Source organism: Lepisosteus oculatus, chromosome 4 (genome assembly GCF_040954835.1).
Source record: "Lepisosteus oculatus isolate fLepOcu1 chromosome 4, fLepOcu1.hap2, whole genome shotgun sequence".
Lineage (NCBI taxonomy): Eukaryota > Metazoa > Chordata > Actinopteri > Semionotiformes > Lepisosteidae > Lepisosteus > Lepisosteus oculatus.
In genome coordinates, this window is record NC_090699.1 from 62,154,170 (window position 1) to 62,176,461 (window position 22,292).

General features: G+C 35.6%; 1 protein-coding gene across 2 annotated transcripts in view; it reads left to right on the forward strand.

The window, feature by feature from the left end:
* syn2b (synapsin IIb) overlaps positions 1 to 22,292 on the forward strand; it is an 89,548-nt gene that overhangs the window by 22,113 nt on the left and 45,143 nt on the right. For both annotated transcript variants that reach the window (XM_006631029.3, XM_069189449.1), the window contains exon 2: positions 18,033 to 18,090. In XM_006631029.3, the coding sequence (XP_006631092.2) occupies positions 18,033 to 18,090 (58 nt within the window). The remainder of the gene's footprint in view (positions 1 to 18,032; positions 18,091 to 22,292) is intronic.

Below are 22,292 nucleotides of genomic sequence, written 5' to 3' on the forward strand. Positions count from 1 at the left end.
CAAATTAAAAGTGTATTTGCTCACTAGGAATCACAAACCAAGAAAGGCACTGCTCATTTTTTATCTTTAAAACCAAACACACACTTTGTGTGATTGTTTTGTTTTTCTTTTTTTCTTTATGTGCTTTTTTCATAAAGTTGGCTGCATGCCTGGGTGAGGCTGTTTTTCCCAGCAGTAGTAATTATAGATATTTGAAGGATCTATAGCTGGGGAGACCAAAATGCCTTTTATCTACAGTATGGGTTTGGATGATTGAAAATAAAACACAAAATGAACATTGAATTGGAAATTAAATGAAATAATTGATTAAGAAACAAATGAAAACAAAATCTCATCTTGTGATTCTATCATTTTAAGGCCCATTCACACTCATTACAAGATCCTGAAAGGATATAATGCAATACTTCCATTTGTTGTGTTAACATTTGGAAATGTTCGTTTCAATCGACTGTTGAATAAAAATCATTCAAAGGTGAATGTTGTTGTCCCAACATGACCCAAAAAGAGGAAGATGATATGTTTCATATACAGTAGGTAGCACAGACTGAATCAGCACTTTTGGTATTTCTGTTCAGGCTCGGTATTTAAACTCCTGTCTCTCAGTATAAACATCCCTAAGAGTCTGGGGAGTGATTGGACTGTATCAATTTGAACTCTACACTAAGAAACCTGTAACAGGTGCATAAAGCTGTCAGCCTGTGGCTTTCCTTAAGAGCTTTTCATCATATTTAGATTAAATTTAAAAAGTAACACACTGATGTCTTTGATTATTATCCATGGTTTTACATTTGCTCCTTAGTCTCAATGAAGTGTGCCACCAAGAACCCATAAAATGTGACTTTAACAATCAATATTGTCGTCAAGATGCAAATGATTCATGAAATGCCCCAAAGATGCAATAAATGACTTTCATATTGCTGAGAAAGTCTGCTCACATAGTGAATATCATATTTTAATAAGAAACAGAGTGAAAGGTAATAAAATTGGTTCTCTGACCTGGCTCTCACCACTACTTATAATATTGCTACAAAAATTAATACATTTGGCTGCAAAAAAGAAATGTGCTGTAAATGACTGATGACACATACAGTATTTCAAAGCATGTTTTTTATTTTAGTTATGTTTTCAGGGTTCAAGATATGATTTAGTAAGGGGGTTATAATGAACACTTGAAATATTTGCCTGCTTGCACTCCAGGAGAGGCTCTGGTAAATATAAATGTAGAATTCTCATCTCTTCTTTTTGCTGTTTGTCAATCAAAGCTCTAACCTGTAAAAGATTAATTAACTCTGTGTCGTATTTTAATCACTCTATATGCTTCTTCTAACCTTCTAACCCAATGGGTATAAATTCATGTTTAATATTTTTTGACTTGTGCATGACTGTGCTGTTAATATAAAAAAGAACACAGTATACTGTACAGTACATTACAGTACAGTAATAGTGTTTACATTTATTTAAATATCTATGAACTGCAATAAATTTGCAGTATGACATTTGTTACAACACATCATGGACATGATTTCCCATAAAGGCTGATGAATTATTTTTAAAGTCAGATAAATGTTACAGTGTTATATTACAAATATTTTACTTACTTTCTTAATAGCTTTCTGTAAGACCTTTGAGAACCTTACAGTATGCCAATGTAGCCAGATCAGAGTGTGTCACATTTTTTAAGATTTATGTTGGTTTTTTTTCTCTAAGAATTATTCTGCATGTATCTTAAATCACAAACACACTGAAAATGAGTGCCATAAACTCAGACAATATTCCTAATGGAGAATAGGGAACCACTGTCATCCTTTAAGAATCTGTATTTCTTTCCTGTGCAATCCTTGATCATTCCCTTTGTCACGGATTATGGTTTGACAAGCCCAGTTAACAAGGTAACTGCAAAGCTCCAATCCAGCAGTGAGATTTTTGACTCAGTGGAGTATTATAAATGGCACATGTTACTTCTGTCCTATTTCTGAACTGCAAAGCGGTAAGACCTTCAGCACTACATCAAAGCCTATCCTGAATAATGCATCAAAGACCTTAAACATTATTTCTGCAAATGGCTTTGACCGATATGATTAAAATTAAAAAAAACAACACATTCAATGTGTAAAAAGTAAATCAAATTCATCTACTGCACAAAGCCCGTTTCAAATGCTTTTAATGGGCAAACTTAGACAGTTTATACCAATTTATGTTTGGAAAATTTGATTACAATTTCTTAAAGATAAAACCCAGAGGAGGTATGGAGGATCAAAGAGTTGCCTGTTAAATTCTCTGCTTGCTGCATTAGGATCTCTAAGCACAGGGATATCTTTGTAAAGCATTACACTTGGAAGGCGTACTGTAAATGAATGCCGTTTTTGTTTTTAATGTTATATAATGCATTTATTTTATAAACACATATTACTTAATTAAAAGCATTTTTTCCCATGAAATTGACTTGTTTTAATAGAAAATGAATCTTTATTTTGAGGAAGGACTACAGAGTGTTAAAAGAGAATTCAGTTGGAAAAAGGTTGTGTAGGCCCCTTTGAAGACATAGATAGCTGGTAGTGACTAAACCATGGGCTCCTGAAAACCTCTCTTCTACCACTGCTCTTATAAAATAAGTTATGATTCCACAGTGGGGCTTCACTGTCACAAACAGTAGGAATCTTAAGGACTGACTCAGTGAGTGATTCTAAATTTATAATGAAACTATTTTCCCTGGTTACAAAACCTTGCAGTTTTCGTATGAAGGATGTATTTTCACCTTCAATGAACCACAGTCTACCAACCTGAAACAAGTTTAGAACTGAAAAAGTTTTCCTTATTTTATCAACTGCAGAAGGGCTACAGTTTCAATTTCAGTATGGATTTGTACTTTGGGGTAAATCAAATGTCATTGGATGTGTTTATAATGTAGTTTTGCCGCAACCCTCTGTATTATATGATAACATTGCATGATAACAACTAGGTATATCTCTATTTTCTGCCACCTTCTAGGATCGTTGATGGTAGTTCTTTGGAATTTCAATTAGTGTTGTACAAATAAGTTGATTATCGTGTTTTCTAATATTCCATGCCTCATATCTTTTGTTGTCTCAATTGTTTGATGAAAAATATGCCAATAAGACTCAGGTCTATTGTACTAGTACAATAAGGAATTTATTGAGCATTGGCAATTCTTGAAAAGTGCTTGAATGCCCATTTTATTTAAATTGCTTCCAAAAAAGTATTTTTAAAAAGAGAAACTACTTTTATACCATTTTCATTCTCTGAAAAGGTTGAGTTGAGATTGAGAATAATCTACACAGTAAAACTAGAAAAATATTTTAGACCAAGAATGTGGGATTTTTTATTAAGATATTATGACACTAACGTACCAGATAGTTACTTTCCAGCATAGATTGGAAATATGCAATGTCTCCTTAAATAATTATCATTCTATTTAAAATAAAAAATAGAATTTATTATTTTTTGTTAAATCTAAAATATTTCATTTATAAACAAGAATTGTATATTTTACATCTTTTATCTTGAGATAAATGACTAAGCTTAATAGCTTCTGAGAATTCATAACTTAATAATAGGTTTTAAAAATGTCAGACTTCTTCAATTAAAGTGCTTTACCCCGAAGTAGGCCTTCAAATACATACAGTAAGTGATGACATTGTGCTGCATTATGTATTGAGCCAAAAGGAAGGAATTTTTACAGTACAAAAGTAAAAAAGTATCAAATGTTTACTTAGAGGGTATGTACTTTGAAAACGTGGCCTTTTATAGGCACTAATTTGGTTTCATCATAACCAGACTTCGTAGATCAATCTTTTTTGATGGCAGACAAGTAGAACATTATGAGGGAGGCTGCATCATTTAAAGATAATAATGAGTTGGGTTTGCATTTGGAAGGGAGCTATTTCAAAATTTGTGCTTAAGAAGAAACCACTTTGCAAAATGGATCAAGTATGTAGATAGAATCAATGCAAGCTTATTAAAAATAAAGAGTTTATGGAATTGTGGTCACTGAAAGAAAAATCTATAGCAGTAAATGTAACCATAGCAGCTTGAAATCTGGTGTATGATGGTACAGTATATTTCAACAAAATACAGTAGACCTCACACCATTTGGGAGAGATTCTACAAGCATTTTCCATGTAACATTCTTTTTTCATGACTTGACCTGATTACAGAATATAGTTTAATTTAAACTCAAGTCTAAATAATAATGTAATTTAATATAATTAATAAGCTCAAGTTGCTTTGTATATTCCCCGAGGAGAAATAGATTTTAGGATTGTTAAATATTTTTTTTCCCCTAGATAATCTCCGCGTGCCCCTTGAAGACATTGATCTTCAAAGGGTTGTTTGATTCTGAAACAACACACTCAACTACTGTACGTTGTCAAAGCTGATAGCGTCACTTCTTTCTAGATGAGATCCTTGAATTATTCTAAAACCAAATGAGCTAGGTTGGTCTCCTCTCACTTGCAAACACTTATGTTCTTTACTTTTTACAATGTGTCACAGCTAGGCAGTGAATGTGTTCTCTCCTGCTTTGTTTATTCTTATTAAAGACATGTATCTAATGTTCTTACAGTATAGTGAACATTTTTTCTGCTGTTTTTTCTGCTGTCATTTGCCATATTTCTCCTCTCATGCTCCTAAAAGAACAAACCAGTGACGGACAAAAAAATTAAAGAACTAAAAATAGTCCTGCCAGGGTGATTCGTAATGAACATTTATTTTAGAAAATAAGCAGCAAACTTCCAGGGAAGAAAAAACCTTTGAAACTTATCCTGGTAGCTCTCTTTTCCCCTCATTAGTGGAGGAATCAGTCTTTGTTTAAGAGATGACAAAAAAGAGCTGTGATTCGTTTTGGTTTAAAAAGCTTATAAAAATATATACTACACACTTGTGTTATGGATATTTCAAAAGTACCCACAATTATATAATTTGAATATTAAAACAAATAAATGTTGTATCATCTTAAACAATGGTATTTGAGATTTAATTTGATTTAAACAAATATATACTATACAATACTAAGATTAAAAAGCATGTGTAACAGAGGATTGCTGATTGCTTCTCATGGGTCGATCAATATCACTTTCTCGGGCAGCCATAAAGGGCTGCAAAGTATATAATGTGTTTAGCTTCGAAGAGTAGAACAGAGCAAGAGCAAGACAAAGCAATATCTCTTTTTCCCTTACAGGTAAAACTGATTAATGGCTGCATTTGATGTTGAAAAGCAGAGCATTAACTCTGTACATCCCCAACACATGAAGCAATGGTCTGGTTTAGATGCAGAGGGGATACCTTGCATATCCTAACTATGATGTTAAAGACTGCAAATATTTTCATTCGCATTTAAACCACATATAATTTGGGGAAACATGAAAAATATTTTGAAGAGTTAGTATGTGTAGTGTATATGCACTGTGGTGAAAATCTTAGATTTGTATTAGAAACGTGTTTGACATTTTGCAGTGTTTTACTCTTCTCAGTCAATACTGGTCTTCCTTAAGCAGAAGCTCGATTCCATAGTAAAATTCTACTGAAATGTAGAGATTTTGAAGTTAATGATTAATCAAGATTGATTTGTATTTTGTAGCACAAAAACGTGCCGTCTCAGCTTTATGGATGGGTACAAAGCTCATCCATTCCATGATTATGGCAAGGATCATCCGACAATGCATTCAATTGATTTGATCGGAAAGTGTAATGGATTGCCTGCTGCTACACTTCATAAGGACAGCTCATTGATAGTCCACCTTGAATTATGATGACCAAGTTCTTGAATATTCTGATACTGGGTATTAAAAATCGCTAAATAACACAAAGATTATTTCTCACTCAGAACAAACTGTATTTATAACAGTCAAATTTGTTGTAACATTAAAATATAGTGGAAGCTTTTAGTAAATTGTTCAAGCTCATACTGTAGCATCCATATTGTAACTCCTGATTATGTCTAAGGTATCTAAGAAATTTTTATTATAGACAGTACAGTATACAGTACAGTGCTTGTGTGTAAAAACTTATATACTGTACAATTCATAACAAACAGTATTTAAAACTCTTTAAATAGTATTGTATACTGAATGTAAGCTCCTTGAGTCTTCCAGTACATTATATACTGTATGGACAGCTTGTCGTGTTCTGTTTTGAATGATCAGAGAATTTTGGGCACTCGTTTTAATACTGCCTTTATGAAAGTCAGACAACAGCCTCAAGCAGAGGATGGCCATCTGCTGTGCTTAGCTCAGCGTTGCGTTTTTCAAAACGTCATGAATGTCAGGAGAGTCTTTTCAGAATCCTGAAGAGTGAACAACAACAACTGCAGCCTGGGTTTTACACATTAGAAGGTTGACACCATTGGCAAGTGTTAATGGTTTTTTTTTGAACGCTCATTTGGGGAAATGTTCGATACTTAGAACTGAAGAATTTTCAAAATTTCGAAGCCATTTAATTTTGGCAAATAAACCAAAAAATGCCAATTGTTTTCACACTTCTGTTTTCCAAGTAATTATTATATGTTTACTGTTATTTTTTATTATTGTGGACTTCAAATGCTACTGCTAAATGATTTACTCCATATACCTCATTAAAAAAATAATCACAATCACACATTTCTACATGCTACACAGCAAAACACATTTGTTCAATAAATGGGAAACAAATGGAGAAATCCTTTATTATCCTCCATATGATATATGACATGAATGCATAATAAATCTATTTGAAAAACATAAATCTTTTGCATAATATTGTTCAATGGGTGTCTCTGTATTTTGCTTTATACTCAGTTGCCTCTCCTTGAAGTGTTTATTGCTTTTAATAGTCCATTAATTTTTCCCACTAACTCTAGAGCAGTGCACAAACAAAATGACAACTTCATCAGAGTATAAAAGAAGGAAGCTATCAAAATGAACTCATGGGGTATTAAGTTATTTTTATATCTCCTGTCTCTTGTTCCAAGTTTTGAAATGGAAAAATTGCAATTTGCCATTATCTTCATAAAGTCCATATGGCTGAACATCTGGTGTTTTTTAAATTGGTAGTTTATAAGGACTATGCAGAGAAACAAGCCTTGCTTGTACTTGTATAATCAACCATTTGTTACAATGATATAACCAAGCACTAAAGGTCTCCTATACCATAGCGGAGGAATTGTGAGAGAAATCTATCTATTGTTATTTATATTTAAAATATTTTATTAAAACTGTATTATTTCCTTCCTATTTTGGAAGTGCAAATGTTCCTTTCGCATTTATATTTTTCTTAAACCTCCTATGCCCTGGTTGCAAGCTAACAGATCAGACACCTAACATGTAAAACAGCCACAGGTGAGGTGAGCCGTTAACATCATGATAACATTAACCAGCATTGGGCAAAATTTACAGAATAATTTATGGTTGTAATGCTAGCAAAAATAAAAATAAAAATGATCAAACCTGCAGTCTTTATTCTTTTTTTTCTCACTTTCGGCCTTTTCAGTGGATGTTGTGTAGTGAATGCGCTTTTGTATTGTATATAGCCGCACCAGAGCCACTGGAGCCACTCTGCATTTTAGTTAGCTCTCCATTTAGAGAAAATCTGTCTCCAATTATATTTTGGCTTTGAATAGAGTAAATGACTTCATTATGTTGAATGAGCTATCAATAAAATGGGCAGTGCCAATGTGCTGTACAACAATGACACCACTCTTTTCACACAAAGAGCTACAGAACATAAGCTTTCATAGTCACTCTGCAGTCCTTACTTCTGATTAACTGGTGAAACCTCTACAGGAAGAGTCAAGGATCTCCAGTCATTTGATGTGGCTCCTTTCAGTTCCCAGCAGGTGAACTAAATGTCCAGCTATATTAAGTTAACCATTTCAAAAACGGCTTTCGAAAAAATGAAAGCGGTAGAACTGGGCTCGCATGTGGACTGTACCTGCCCCTTAGAAAATCCTAAAACCTGTCCTTCATCCCCACATTGAGGAGAAACTGAAGAATAGAAACCCAGAACAAAAGGTTTGAAGAAACCACAGTAGACAGAGCTGTCATCTGTGAAGAAAGAAGCCTTATGGTGCACACACATGGCTGTTGTTTATTTGTCTTGATTTTTTTAAAAAGTCAGATTTCTGTACTCGGGAGTGTGAAGAGGAATTAAATATTAATCTCGCACACAAAAAAAATGGAAAGTGAGGGGGAGGTAAATGGCAAAAACATTAACATTTATAATGATCAAACAGAGCAAAATAGGAAAATATACACACACTAAAGCAAACAGAAGAATAACTACAGTTTTCTTTAAACAATCATAATGCAGAAGAGCTGGTCTTCTGTGCAGAACCTTACATTTTCTGGCAGAAAGACAATTACATGGAATTTGATCATGTGATAGATTTACATCAGGTTGTTTTTCAGTAAGTTGCTTCAGCACACACTTGAGGAGGTGAACAGTCACATCAGAATTCAAGTCACACATTCCTTTGTAGTCAAAAGCTAATGAATACCAATTAGGTAAAACTGAACAAGAAACACCCAATTTGGTTAGAATAATATTATATAACCTCCTCTTGACAGCTTTGCCCTTTCACCTGTAGGGGATTGAATCACTTTCTCATGAGACTGGTAAATGCTTAAATTGACACATTTTTCCTTGCACTAAAACATAATTTCTGGAACGTATTAGTCATACAAGAATGGAGTGTTTACTAATGAAGTATGAAAGCAATTGTTCCAATATTTTACCTAATTACTATGAGTTTCCGTGACATCTGGCTATCATTTCATATTAGCAGCCTACTATTATGAAAATATTTTGTGTTTTTTTTCAGCCAGAGAAAATTAAGAAAATTGTTTCATTTTCATTTAAAATGGTGTTAGGTTGGATGATCCAAGTATCATACTGAAGAATGTTGATTCTTCGAGAGACCAAACTACATCAGGACAATTACTGTAATTTTATTTTGCTTTATTTCAGTTTCCTTAAAGAAAATAAGGAGAAAATGAATGCATACCCAAAGATTATAGCCTCTGTCCAGTAGTAATCAATGCAAATAGTAGAATCAACAGTGCACAATGAATAAGATATGCTTTAAATAAATTATTGATTTATCAATGTAGTTGAATTATATTTTCAATAAATGTAATTTATTATCATTGTACATTTAAATTGAATTGGAATTATTAATATACAGTATACATTGTTAAGCAGAGTGAGTGTGCTCACAGTTGATTTTAACTTTCTTAAAATCCGTTGTTGTCGGCTTGGGTTTCTCCTCAAGGAATTCTCTGACATACATTACCTCCAGATTCTTCACCGTACTTTTTCCCTCAGATGCTGAGATAAGAATATAGTGCAGATGTAGTGATAGACCAATGGGGAGGGAGGAGCCTGAATAATAATAATAATAATAATAATAATAATAATTGCTTACACTTATATAGCGCTTTTCTGGACACTCCACTCAGATCGCTTTACAGGTAATGGGGACTCCCCTCCACCACCATTTACCTGGTGCAGCATTTACCTGGATGATGTGACAGCAGCCATAGTGCACCAGAACGCTCACCACACATCAGCGATCAGTGGGGAGGAGAGCAGAGTGATGAAGCCAATTCATAGAGGGGGATTATTAGGTGGCCATGATTGGTAAGGGCCAATGGGGAATTTGGCCAGGACACCGGGGTTACACCCCTACTCTTTTCGAGAAACGCCCTGGGATTTTTAATGACCACAGAGAGTCAGGACCTCGGTTTTACGTCTCATCTGAAGGACAGTGCCTGTTTGTAGTATAGTGTCCCCATTGCTATACTGGGGCATTAGGACCCACATGGACCACAGGGTGAGCGCCCCCTGCTGGCCCCACTAACACCTCTTCCAGCAGCAACCTTAGTTTTTCCCAGGAGGTCTCCCATCCAGGTACTCACCAGGCTCACACCTGCTGAGCTCCAGTGGGTTGCCAGTTGTGAACTGCAGAGTGATATGGCTAATGGCAGGATGGCTACATGCTGGAATACAGAAAGAGAGGAAAAAAAACAAAAACACAGACATGTACGGGGACGTAACAACGTATTTTTCCTCATTTTGCTGTAGAAGCTCCAAATCTTTCTTGTGCTCAAGCCTGTTCATTAATGTCATAGAGCAAGTCAAAAACCTGCCCATGCAGAGATCAAGAAAGATAGTGCTCCCATGGCTTCCAATAGACAAAGCTGGGTGCAGCAGACTTGATGTGATATCAAGGATATGTATCTTATTTCCTGGTTTATAGCTGTGCGTTAGGTCTTTGTGTCGTAATACAATAAAGGATGGAATGCTGTATTTACAGTCCTGAATCTGACAAGTAATGTCATATTTCCCACATTTCTGGTAAAAAAAAAATCATTCTGCATTGAAAAGCAACAATATTCACTTATAAAGTGATATATACAAATCATGGAGAGATATGCCAAAAATACTCCACCTTTACCTTAATCTCTCTAACAGAGATGCCAGAAGTGTCCTTTTCCATTTCTAGGTTTGTGCATGCCTTTCAACCAGCAAACACAGACACTGCAGGTAAGCTAGGAAAATTCAGTCTATCTAGTTGAAACCTCACGTGGGTAGATTATCATAGACAGTCTGAGTGCTCAATCCCACACAGTAAGCAGGTGCCAAACTCACAGTGTAAAACGTCTCCCCCGGCACCTGCAGTCTGAGTGCTTTTGTGAGAATTGGGTGTGACATTACTGGAACGGTTTTATTCTGTACTATTAGATCTTTTAAACATGGGAAGCACTTTGTGGAACTGATCACATTTACCCTTTTATTTCCAATGATACACAACCAACACTTGACAACTGAAGATAGAGAAGATCTGAGATATTTTCTTTCTCTGAAAACAAACTTTCAGGACTACACATTATGTACTGTACTTTGGATGCATACAGTATTTCTTTGAAAAACCTACTTGTATAAGATCCGGGCATAATGTAGGATAAAGTGGAACAGAAGAAAATGTAGGATGCTGAGTATTTTTTTATTTTATATTCAATACAGGAGTTGGCATGCACACTTCTTTGCACAGTTTTGTTGTGTGACTCCATGAGAAAGATAATGGTATGTACGACATTCATTATGTCTGTAAGTCATAAGCTTCAATGACAAAAATGACATAAAGGACAATGCAGATTCTGGTATATTAAAGAGCATCTACTTGTCTTCTCGAAGCTTAGAGATCGAAGTGATGTACTGTGTAGTTTAAATAATTAGAAATTCTTGTGCATCTGTATTCCTAAAGCACCAAGCCTTACCTTTGGCTTGGTGCTTTAGGAATGACAACCCTGAAGCCACATGATTAATTCCATGAGTGGGAAACATCAGCCTCCAAATTAATTAACTGAAAAACACTCCTGATTTCTTTCAGCTTTGCTCATACTGCAGAGAAATTGGATCTTATTGTGTTTGCAAAGGTACTGTAGGTGGTCATGTTAATGTCTCCAGAAGCAAAAGGGTCTCGTCTCTGATGCTTCCTCAATATTCTTTGTACTGTACCACTTTCTGGTAGCTGAAAAACTCTGTCTAGATTACTTTAATGTAGCACTTACAGTACAATACCAACCAAGAGGTGCTCCTGCTTTACCCATAGGCTGCTGAGATGGAAAATTGCACAAAAGCGAGCAGATGAAAGCATAGTGTCACTTTATTAAATATTGCAATTAATTAAAAAGGTAGATCTTGTTGAGGACTATATGTGTGCCTCTTTATAAACTTCACATTTATACCACAATTTGGTGAAATTAAACAGAATGAAAACATAACCCCATTTAGCAATTTCAATTGGCAACTGCCCAGAAAAAAAATCACATTGTAATAAGAATACGGTGTAATTTCATTCCTTATCTAATTTAATTTATTCCTGCAAAGCTTTTACTAAAGCATTTAATAAGTACTACGAACCTGGTTGGTTCCTACATTCTAGTTTTAAATTTGTATCTGCTGTTCTTACTTTTCTGGTTATGTCCTTGTCATCCAGCTGTTCTTTGTTAAACAGATGCTAAAAGATGGGTTCCATGCTAATTAATGCAATTCAAGAGAACTGAATGATTCCTTGTGCTTTATTCATGTGATGCTGAGCCTGATTCTATAGATCCTCCTTAACATACATCTATAAAAAGCTAAAAATATAATAACCTAAAATAAACAAAACATTTTGATGGTTTGATACATCATCAATTTCCCTTCGGGATCAATAAAGTCCTATCTATCTACATGAGCCATGAGATGACATTCAGATGAATGTAAGTATTTACTGTACAGCATGGCTCTTGGTAGATATCAATTAGTGCAAATTGCATCCAATGCACGACCTCCAAGTCCTAAAAACTACTTCTGTGAGGGATCCATACTGTAGATCTTTAGGGCAATATGTATAAATGCAAACTTTGGCTAATTTACAGTAAATGTTATCTAGTAAATACCAGAAATTATACAGAATGCTGTTTAAAATTCAAGAGACATTTTCAAAATATTCAATCATTTAGTGGCAGTCGCACATAACTCACAGTATTAATTATAGTGCTGGAGAATGGTGACTTTTTTCCATAAAACTCACAGGAGACAGAAAGAAGATCGCAGTTAATCATTGGAAAGGACGTTCTTAATTGAATAGCTGGAACACAGGCTTCTCAGAAGGAATTACAGATGCTTCCAATATGAAGGACTAAAAAGATCAAGTTTGTTGTAAAAAAATCTACTGTCACCTTTCTGCTGTGTGTGTTTCTGTTTTACTAGTTACTTAAAGCATCTTTAATGCAAAAGAGAAAATTCCATGCATGAGTTAGAGACATATGCTAAGGCATCAATTGCCATCTTCTTTCTGCATTGACCTGTTTTTTCCTGTGCTTTTCAGTCTCTCACTGAGTCACAGCATTTTCCGTGTCTTCTTAAAAGCACCGAGGGCTCCTAGATTGGTGATTTTCTGGAAAATATATATGCTTTTGTGAATCATCACTATGAAAAAAATAAAAAATGCTATGGTAGCTTTCTTTCTTGCAATTTAAGCACTGGCTGGATTTCACAACTAGTCACGATTTTTACCTCCAAATTTAACCCATGGCTGTGAAAGCATCAATTTCATTACATGCTTTAATTTTTTTCTTTACTTATGCAATGATCTGTGTGTAATGCTGCTGTTAAGCGTAGCTCTTGTATCATTTTTAATCTACAAAAAGCTACAAATACTGCTTAGTATGTAACGCTTTAAAACATCTCATTGTACACTTCCACATTAACCAGATCGATGACAATCTCCTTGAAGCGCCGCTTAATTACTGCTCATATTTATATAGCAGTTAGCCATTGACAGCTGAACATTTGAACACAGCTGAACAGTGGAGGGGTAAATCAAATTAAGCATCATAGCCAAATTCACTTTGTTTAAGAAATTATTCAGCATGTTATAGTCTACATGGCTATGAAATACCTAAAAAGTAAAAAGGATCTTAGAGCAAACTCCAGATAAAAAATACATTAATCAATTTAGACATATTGTTACAGTATATTGCTGCTATATATTTTACCGGTGGTACTGTTATACTCTTGGATTACAGTAAGACATAAGGTACATTTCTAAAAAAGGTCTATATACTTTGGATCAGCCTAGACACAAGGGATAAATATAAGAAACTACAGGCAAAAAAAGAGATATTAATATTTAATTACTTGGAAACCAAATTCTAAACATTATTTCTTAAAAGGCTATGAAGCTGGTCTAATGTTCTCTTAACCCAATCTGTGAAAAAGTAATAAAGCATTACTTGGCAGACATATTGTTGTCCATTTATCTGCCCAGAGACTCAGAAAAGGAATCCTCAGACTTTGAGTGGTTTCACCATGGTTTAAAATAAGGAAACAGACAGGTATCTGAATTAGCCTACAGTATGCAGAAACACATTACTCTGATTTCTAACAGGGAAGTGTAAACTGATTCTTAAACAATCCATGCAAGGCTAGTCAGAAAATATTTTAATTAGTGTCATAGTTTGTGAGTGTTTGGCAAGCAAATCAATTAGTTAAAAGTGTTGTTTAGTGGGGTACCATTTTGTATTGGAGCTCAAACACTACAAATAGATTTATTTTTCCATAGCTCTTGAGCCTGTAAACAACCACAAGTTAATTCCCTGCACAATATGTGTTCTTCATGTTAACTTGCTTTTTGACTGAAACAACCCAAATTTGCTATTTTAAAGACAACATTTTGAGCTTTAAAAATATTACTTTCATAGCCAGTAGCAAAATTGCTTTGTTGGTCAGTCAACAGTAAAACTAAATTTATATTAATTATCACTCCAAACAAAGTGAAACAGTAAATTATACGAGCATCAAAACTAAGTGTGTCACTATTTGAGAAATAACACTTTGTAAATTCGTTAGTGTAAGTCAGTTCAAATTTAACAGTCTAGTTTCAAGATGAGTGGTTAAGTTGATTTTAGAACATGAATGACAAATCTTGAGAAACGAGAAATTTCCATCTTAAGGGAGGTACTGTAAAATGCATAACCAAAGCTACATTATTATAAATTGACGAAACTCTGATCAGGGCAGTTTTTGTGTCAGCTAATGTTAAATATGTTTTCTGAGCATCAAACAGAAGATGGCAGCAGACCCCAAGGAAAGCTGTTTTTTTTTCAACTTTTTAATACATTTATGTATCTGAGATGCAATTCAGCTGGTAATGGTGGAGCAAATCTTAGACATAATATGCTGAAGAGATCAAGGTTGGCAGCTCAGTCTAGACTCTTATCAGCTGAAAACAGACCTTATCTACAGTTTTGAGGATTGTGATAGCAGAAGGAAGCTTCCTCAAGGATGGGTCCTGGGTGCCAAAGAAAGTTGTGAGGAGGGAAAACTGTCTGAAAATCAACAAAGCAAGACCTAGCGTGGCTGAGCACTTAAATGTACTAGTGAAAGCCATTTTGATTATTGAAAATATTAATTTATTACATTTCCTAGCACTTCAAAGGTTGAGGTGATGACTTTGGTTTTAAATGTTGTCATACGCCAAGCCACATTAAAAACACTATTTGCATATTTCAAAGAAATTAGGACTTTTTGAATGGTGACAGCTGCAGGATTCAGTGTAGACAGCAAGTACAGAGAGAACCCCCGTTACAGTAGCTTCTGAAATGCAGCTAATGTTCAGAAAATGTAAAATAGCTGATTTTAACACTAATAACAAGAGTAGGCTGCACTCTAAGTGCACTCTTCAGTGTATTGTTTGCCTGCTCCCACATAATTCTGCACTTAAGAAGATAGCTATTATTTGACAAAACACCAGGCCTCACACTGCAGAAGTCACTTCAATCTGTGCGATCTTAGGTTAGAGTGTCAGAGACACTGCTCCACAAAAGAGTTTTCTGCTTGCTGTGTTTTTAAGCTCCAGCCAAGTCTTCTCAAATTTTCATTCTTCTGCCAAAGTCCTCCAAGCGCCTCTGGTTACTTGCAGAAGAGACGTGTAAGACTTTGGCTTGGATGGCTTGAAGAGCTCAACCCCAATCAGCAAATTTTCTCGTTCAGAATAAAAACAAGAGCACTTTTCATTTCACTCTCATCGGTTGCCATCTAAAACATTCTTTGGAATGAAGTCACTTTCTGGCTGTAAATCAATGTGTTATAAAAGATTTTCTTCTCATGCATTGGCCTGTTCTGATCACAGGACCTGGTCTTCTCAATATTACAGTATGTGCCCTATACAAATAAACCAGGAATAGTTTGGAATCTTCAGACTTTCTTATTTCTGAGGTGAAGAAATAATATGTGTAGAAAAGATTCAAATGCCTTTCACATTTAAGAGATTGAATTCCAGAAGCTCATACAGTACCAATTAATTACATTTTTTCAACCATTTATTTACTGTACTTGTATATGGGTCCCATTTCCTGAAAAGCTACTGTATAAGTGTTCATCCTCCCTAGAGTTGGACGTTCTGACCTATCCCCTCCTCCCCCAACCAGGAAAGGGGGGGGGGGGGGGGTGGCCATCTTGAATTCTTCAGCCTCATTGGGATGTTAGCAAATGCTATACTGTATCGCATAACTTACTCTTCTCTGGTGACTACCACACACCTGTTAAAGGTTAAATAGGGATAGCATTGTAACTTTCTTTAGCTGCTCCCTTCTCCACTCTACCAACACTCCAAAGATACTGTACAGTACAATACATTAATTGATACTATTAACTCACTGCTATTCACAATTCACTTTACAGTTTTCTAATTGCTTGTGGAGTCTGGTTAAGGAATGCTTTAGTTCAGCGCTGAAGGTCAGCACAGTCAAACCCCCTCCCCCTCATTTATAAGGAAAGAACCAGGGAGGCAGCTTCAAGGGTGCAGGAGGGGTACTAAAAAAGATGCAAAGAGATGTGGGTAATTATTACGTCTTTTTATATGGCAATGAGAATTTATTTGGGAGTATTTAGGAGAGAGAAAGTGGGAGATTACAATTTCACCTCCTCCAGAAATGCATTTAAATGACACCATTTTGCATACTTTGCATTCCAGAGAAGGCAACTTAATACTATCTGGTTCATCACATCCAGACCAATGAGACAAACCTTAGAATTCAATTCAGCTGTGGAAATTGGATCTCTCTGCCTTACCTGAGCACTGCTTCTGCCTAATCTCCAATTTCTCTTAACTTTTTAACTTACTGTCTCTGAACCATTTTCAACTACCGTAATTTTTTTAATCATAGCTTACAGTAGACAAAATTGTCACTTCACATTCAGTAGCATGCAGGTAAACCTCAGACCATCTGTCACTTCCTCTCACTGTACTGAAATAAAGTACAATTACACTTTACAAATACAAAAAATCGGACTATTCAAGTTTGCACATGTGTTTATTACATTTGATATTTTCTCACCTTTCTTAGTCTTGCTAGGGAAAGTAGATTAAGAGAAGCTTTTGTGAGATGAAGTAGAGGAATTTTCTCCTAACCCCACAGCATTCAGGACTTGTTTAGAGTTCAAGCTCTTCAAAGCTAATGACTTTTGTCAGGCACCAGCTGACATCACTCTTTTTCAACCAATGTTTATTTTCAAAGATGAAGTCATTTGTTTTATAATTGAGGAAAAAACAGATCTGCCAACTTTGTGTGATTTAGCAGCATGTTCTTTGTGTGATTTAGCAGCAATTCCTCGTAGCAAAAAAAAAACATGAAATGTTGTTAATGTGTTTTTTTCCATTAATGTTGTCTTGAGCAACCCCAAGGTATTATACAGACAAATTAATGGAGTGTTTATTTTAAGAAACACAAAATCATCATTCATAATAGCCAGGCAATCTGACTAAGGCTTATTGCTTATGTTGTAGAGTCATTAACTGGAAGGACCTTCTTAAAAACGTAAACATAAGTAAATTTAAATCACTTTATCCTAAAAATACATTCTTAATGTTTTATTCTTATGACATAAACAGCATTTTATGCAAACATGAAGTGACATTGCAAGCATAGGAATCTGTATTATGTACCTCGGTACAAGTAAGTAGAAAATTACAATTAGGGTTGGGTTCAGGCTAAGAGCTAAAGTTACAACCAGTTTAAGGGTTGGAATTGAGAGGAAAAGTAGATGTTCAGTTACAAAAAGAAAACTGGCCTAGCTGTTTTACCATAATTGTAACTTGTCATCGGTTTCTGATATACCCATGTGTAATGGCTGGGGTCTATTTGCAAAGTGGACATTTTTCACTTTATTATTGACCCTTATATACACAATATACTGTATACACTTACATTACAAACTGTAATTCTGGACATAGTGCTGACAGTTTTCAAATATTAACATAACTGCATCTAGCAGTATAGAAAAACAAAACCATGGATCAGATCATTTAAGTTTTAGGAAGCACGTTTTGGTCATTTTTCCAGATGGATTTTCAGATAAAGTGGTTAAGACATGGGTGGATAGATGACTTTGCATGAGAAACCTATTTTTAATGCATTTTCTAATGCATAAACTGATTTATTTCTTTTGAGTACAGATCATTAACATTTTGACCCTTTCTTGTCCACTAGGGCCAAACATTTCCGTGGAAAGAAAGTCCAAGGGGAGTATGACATCAAAGTGGAACAGGTAAGTTCTTCAAAATAGTCAGTCCTACAATACTAATTATCTATATGCATATAAATCACCATTTAAGTGTCCAAGTTTAACCTATTGCTGTCATGCACACTGCTTATGGTGGACTGAAGCAATGGCTCTGAAATATAATATGAACCCATGCGCTAGGTGATACAACCAAGAGAATCTGGGAAACAGCAAGCAGCTCGCGGGCTAAGAAAACTGCAGTGTGATGTGTGCACACAGAGGAGAGGAGCTGCAGGCTGGGGAGAAGGGAAGAGCATAGTGTGGATAAACACTTCCCAAATCATAGGCCAAGAGCAATCATGGGTCAAAGCCAAAGACACAGCTCAGGCACAAAGGGGCAAATCCAGATTCGTAGTAGAGACAAGCAGGCAAGGTTCGTAGCACACAGGAAACACGCAGGTCCAAAGCATGAAAGGTCCAGAGACGTGATCTGTTGGGTTGAGAATCCAGGTAAGACCACAAGCAAGAACAGAGGAACAAAACTAGAGACAGGAACTTTGGTCAGAGCTGAACTCTATACCAGAACCAAGAGAAGGGCTGAGCAGCCCTTAGATATCCATGAACCACCTGGAGCGGCACGAAACTGCCTCCAGGTGATCCAGGTGACCTGTTAATTGGACTTTCACACTAATAGTTGCTCACCCTGCATCCAGTGCAACCTTGACAATTATTGCTCATGTACATAAGAAGCTTACTGGTTCAACCAGTAAGGCACTAGTTCAGAGAACGGGTTGACTGAATGGCCATATCTGGTCTACATAATGTCATGAGACAAATGTGACTGGGATTCCCTAGGTCTCTGAGCACAACTTACAAAGTCCCAGTGGGCAAACAAGAATTAGTCAGCCAGGGTCATTGTAGCTTCAAATATCCCCTGCTGACACTACTGTTGTACCCCAGAGCAAGGTTCTAGACCCTGTTTGCTCCAGTTTAACAAGGTGTATATAGAGCACCAGCAATGCTGAGGGTAATCAAAAATGGACAAGCATGGTAAAGTCACCTACCCTGAGTCTGTGAAACATGGAATAGAAACCAGGACAATCTACAACCACTAGGCTCTACTATGAACTTGATTCCTAACACAGCAGAGCAATGAGCACAGCAGGCTTTAGAATGGTTTAATTCTGAACTTCTGAACATTAGAGCATGGAGTAAGGGAGGCTTTTCTCATTTCTCAGTATAGCATTAAAAGCTGTTTGGCATTAAAAAGATGTAAAACATCCTTATTATCTTATGTAAACACGCTAAAGTACATGTGATGTGCTTGTTGAGAAAAAAAAGGTTTCTGACAACCATTTTATCTTGCTTTCATTGTATTTAAGAGTAATTGGCATTTTTGTTATATTTTTCTAACAAAATGTTAAACATACATTTTCTACATTTCCGAACAGTTAAATATATGCCTGACATTATGTTAGTAATAAAGCAAAGTGTCCAGATGGACATAGATCATGTGTTAAAAAACTAAGAAAGTTGGTTACTAAGTCTGTTTAGTGGTTGTTTCCTGTTTATAGCTTTTTTTACCTAGAAGTAAGACAAAGTTGTTTACCAGTAAAGACACCATTCTTTGATCTTATTTTGAGTGAACACAGTGTATCAGCCTGTTAGCTATTTAATTATTTCCTCCTTGCCTTTTGTAAAATTGTTCTGTTTTCCATGACAGCTGCCAGCAACATATATTTTCACAATGAGGCTATCAGTTTTTTTTATCTAATGCAATTACCTGGTTAGTCATGGGAGAAAAGATTTCTTTGTGTTGAATACCTACAGGTGTGATGAATATAATTTAATTTTAGTTGACAAACTTCATACACAACATTTCTGTGCTTAACACAAATGAGTAAAAAAGTATTTACAACTATGTTCTGCAAACAGTTGTGCATCGCATTGTACTTTTAAAAGTATAGTAAAGTATTTTTTACAGCTGCATTATTCATTTATTCAGTACTTCTTGTCACTCATTTCTATCATAATTTAATTAATCAGTGCTAAAATATTGATGTATATCTGTTTCATTTATTTTTCTAAATCAACTTTTAGTTACAGGCCATTAGGGGCGTTAAAACATTTTGAAACAAGTACTGTAGATGACAGAGAAGCCCCAAATACAACTTCCAGTTACAGGTTATTGCAGTACGTTTTTTTTATTTGATTCCTCATCCTGTGGGAAAACATCCTCACAGAAATGCCTTATTGTTAAATTGAACAACTCATCTTGACACAATAACACCATACAATATTAATGCTAGTGGTATTCATGAGTTTGTTTGCATGGCATTTCCAAATGTAGAACTTGGTATTTACACAGTAATGGAAAAAAATGCTTGCATTATGAACAGTCCAGTCTAGACCAGCTAACCACTGGTTTCACCATAGGTTGTGACATTCAGGAGGTTACAGGGTTCTCTTCTATCATTAAAATGTTTTTTTCCTATTTTACTATAACTTTCAATGCTTTTCTTTTTCTTTGTGAATCCCCATATTTGGAAACAGCTGTTCTTAATCAAATCAAGTTGCTCCTACATCCCCCATACGAGCTGAGGACAGATGAAGATAATGTTCACACTCTCTCCCAAATGCACCTCTGCAAGATAATCAGGTTCTTATCTGCAATGTGGGGTTCACAGCAGCAAGGATACAGCTAAGGGATTTAAAACAAGGACAGATGATGGCCTCACAAATGCCACTTCATGCTCACTGCTGCCTGGAAGGCCAAAAAGTCTGTAACTTTAAGCTAAACCCTTTGAGGATACCCTGACCTACCTGAATTCATCTACTGTATACAGTATGCCATCTCTGGCAGCACCCAAGTCATCACGTTGTACCACATCTGCTGTTCCAGTCATAGATACCTGATTGTAATCCCAAATTCAAACCAGCAACATCTGTACTATAGGTCCAAACTGGTGAGCGCCTAATAGATTAAGTAAAAATGATTTTTTTTTATTTTAATTTTTATTTTTACATTTTAGACAAACTGTAATTCTCCTTACATAATCATCTGGAGAAATTAGCATAGTCTTCCTGGTTTTTGCTTTTGTACATATATAGTGGGGCTCTCTCAAACTCAGTGGAAAGGATTCCCAATTTAAAGGCAAATTCCTTTTACCTTTTCAATGAAATGGTCATTTATCAATAAGGTACCCTTGACATAAAACCAGTGAAAGGATAATATGAAGTCTTTGAAGTCTCATGGTACTATTACTGGAAATAACTGGAACAGTGAAAAGACAAAGGACACTACTGTACATTTAAGCCTTGTTTTTATTTTCCTCTCATTCCCTTCAAATGTACATGGTATTTAAACACAGTAGTAAATATCCTCCTGGTGCCTGCTAATACAGAGCAGTGGTTAGGGATCTATTAGACATCACTCTGTAATGTTCCTCAAAGTGGAACCAGATTTTCAGATTTCTAATTTGCTTACACAGCATCACATCACATGCTTCCACATGCTTGGAACAACGTGGCCTCTCAAAAGATCCAGCCTTAATTTGCCATAGCTTTCAGCCTCCACGTAACTGCTTCTAACTCTTCACACGGCAGAGTGTTTCTGTGTTTAATTATGGCACATGTCAAGTGCTTCCAGAATGGTGTGTCCGCTCCTACTCTGGATCTGCTTTAATAAACGACAATAATAAGAAGCCGGGGCCTACACAAACACACACAAATACCGGTATTGACTGATTTTGCCACTTGAGGATGCCTCTGCACAGTATTAGTGCTGGTATTTTTCCTCCATTCAGAGCCACGTCTGCCTCCGGAGAAATAACTGACTTTCTTTTACATAATATAAAATGACACCCCCAGTGGCAAAATCTACTGAAATTAGGAATGTGCTCTTGTGCACACAGACGTTCAGCTAACATATGTGTCATGGTTACGGTGTACTTCAGAGAAAACACGTGGAAGGAGCCAGATGTTTCCTATTTTATGAATGGTTCCTCCATCAAAAGTCTCCGCAGACTTCCTTATGACAACATTGCAGTCATTTAAATCAAACAAGACGCTGATAAAGTGGATTAATTTTATTTTATTTCACAAGTGTTTTGTAATACAGTTCTGCTTTTAACCCTTCGTCGGCTACTTTGTTTTACTTAAATTTTAATCGTTTAGGAAGGGAGGAAGAGAGTAAAAAGTAAAGAAGTAAATTGATAATACCATCACTGCTTCTTTAAATAAGAAGT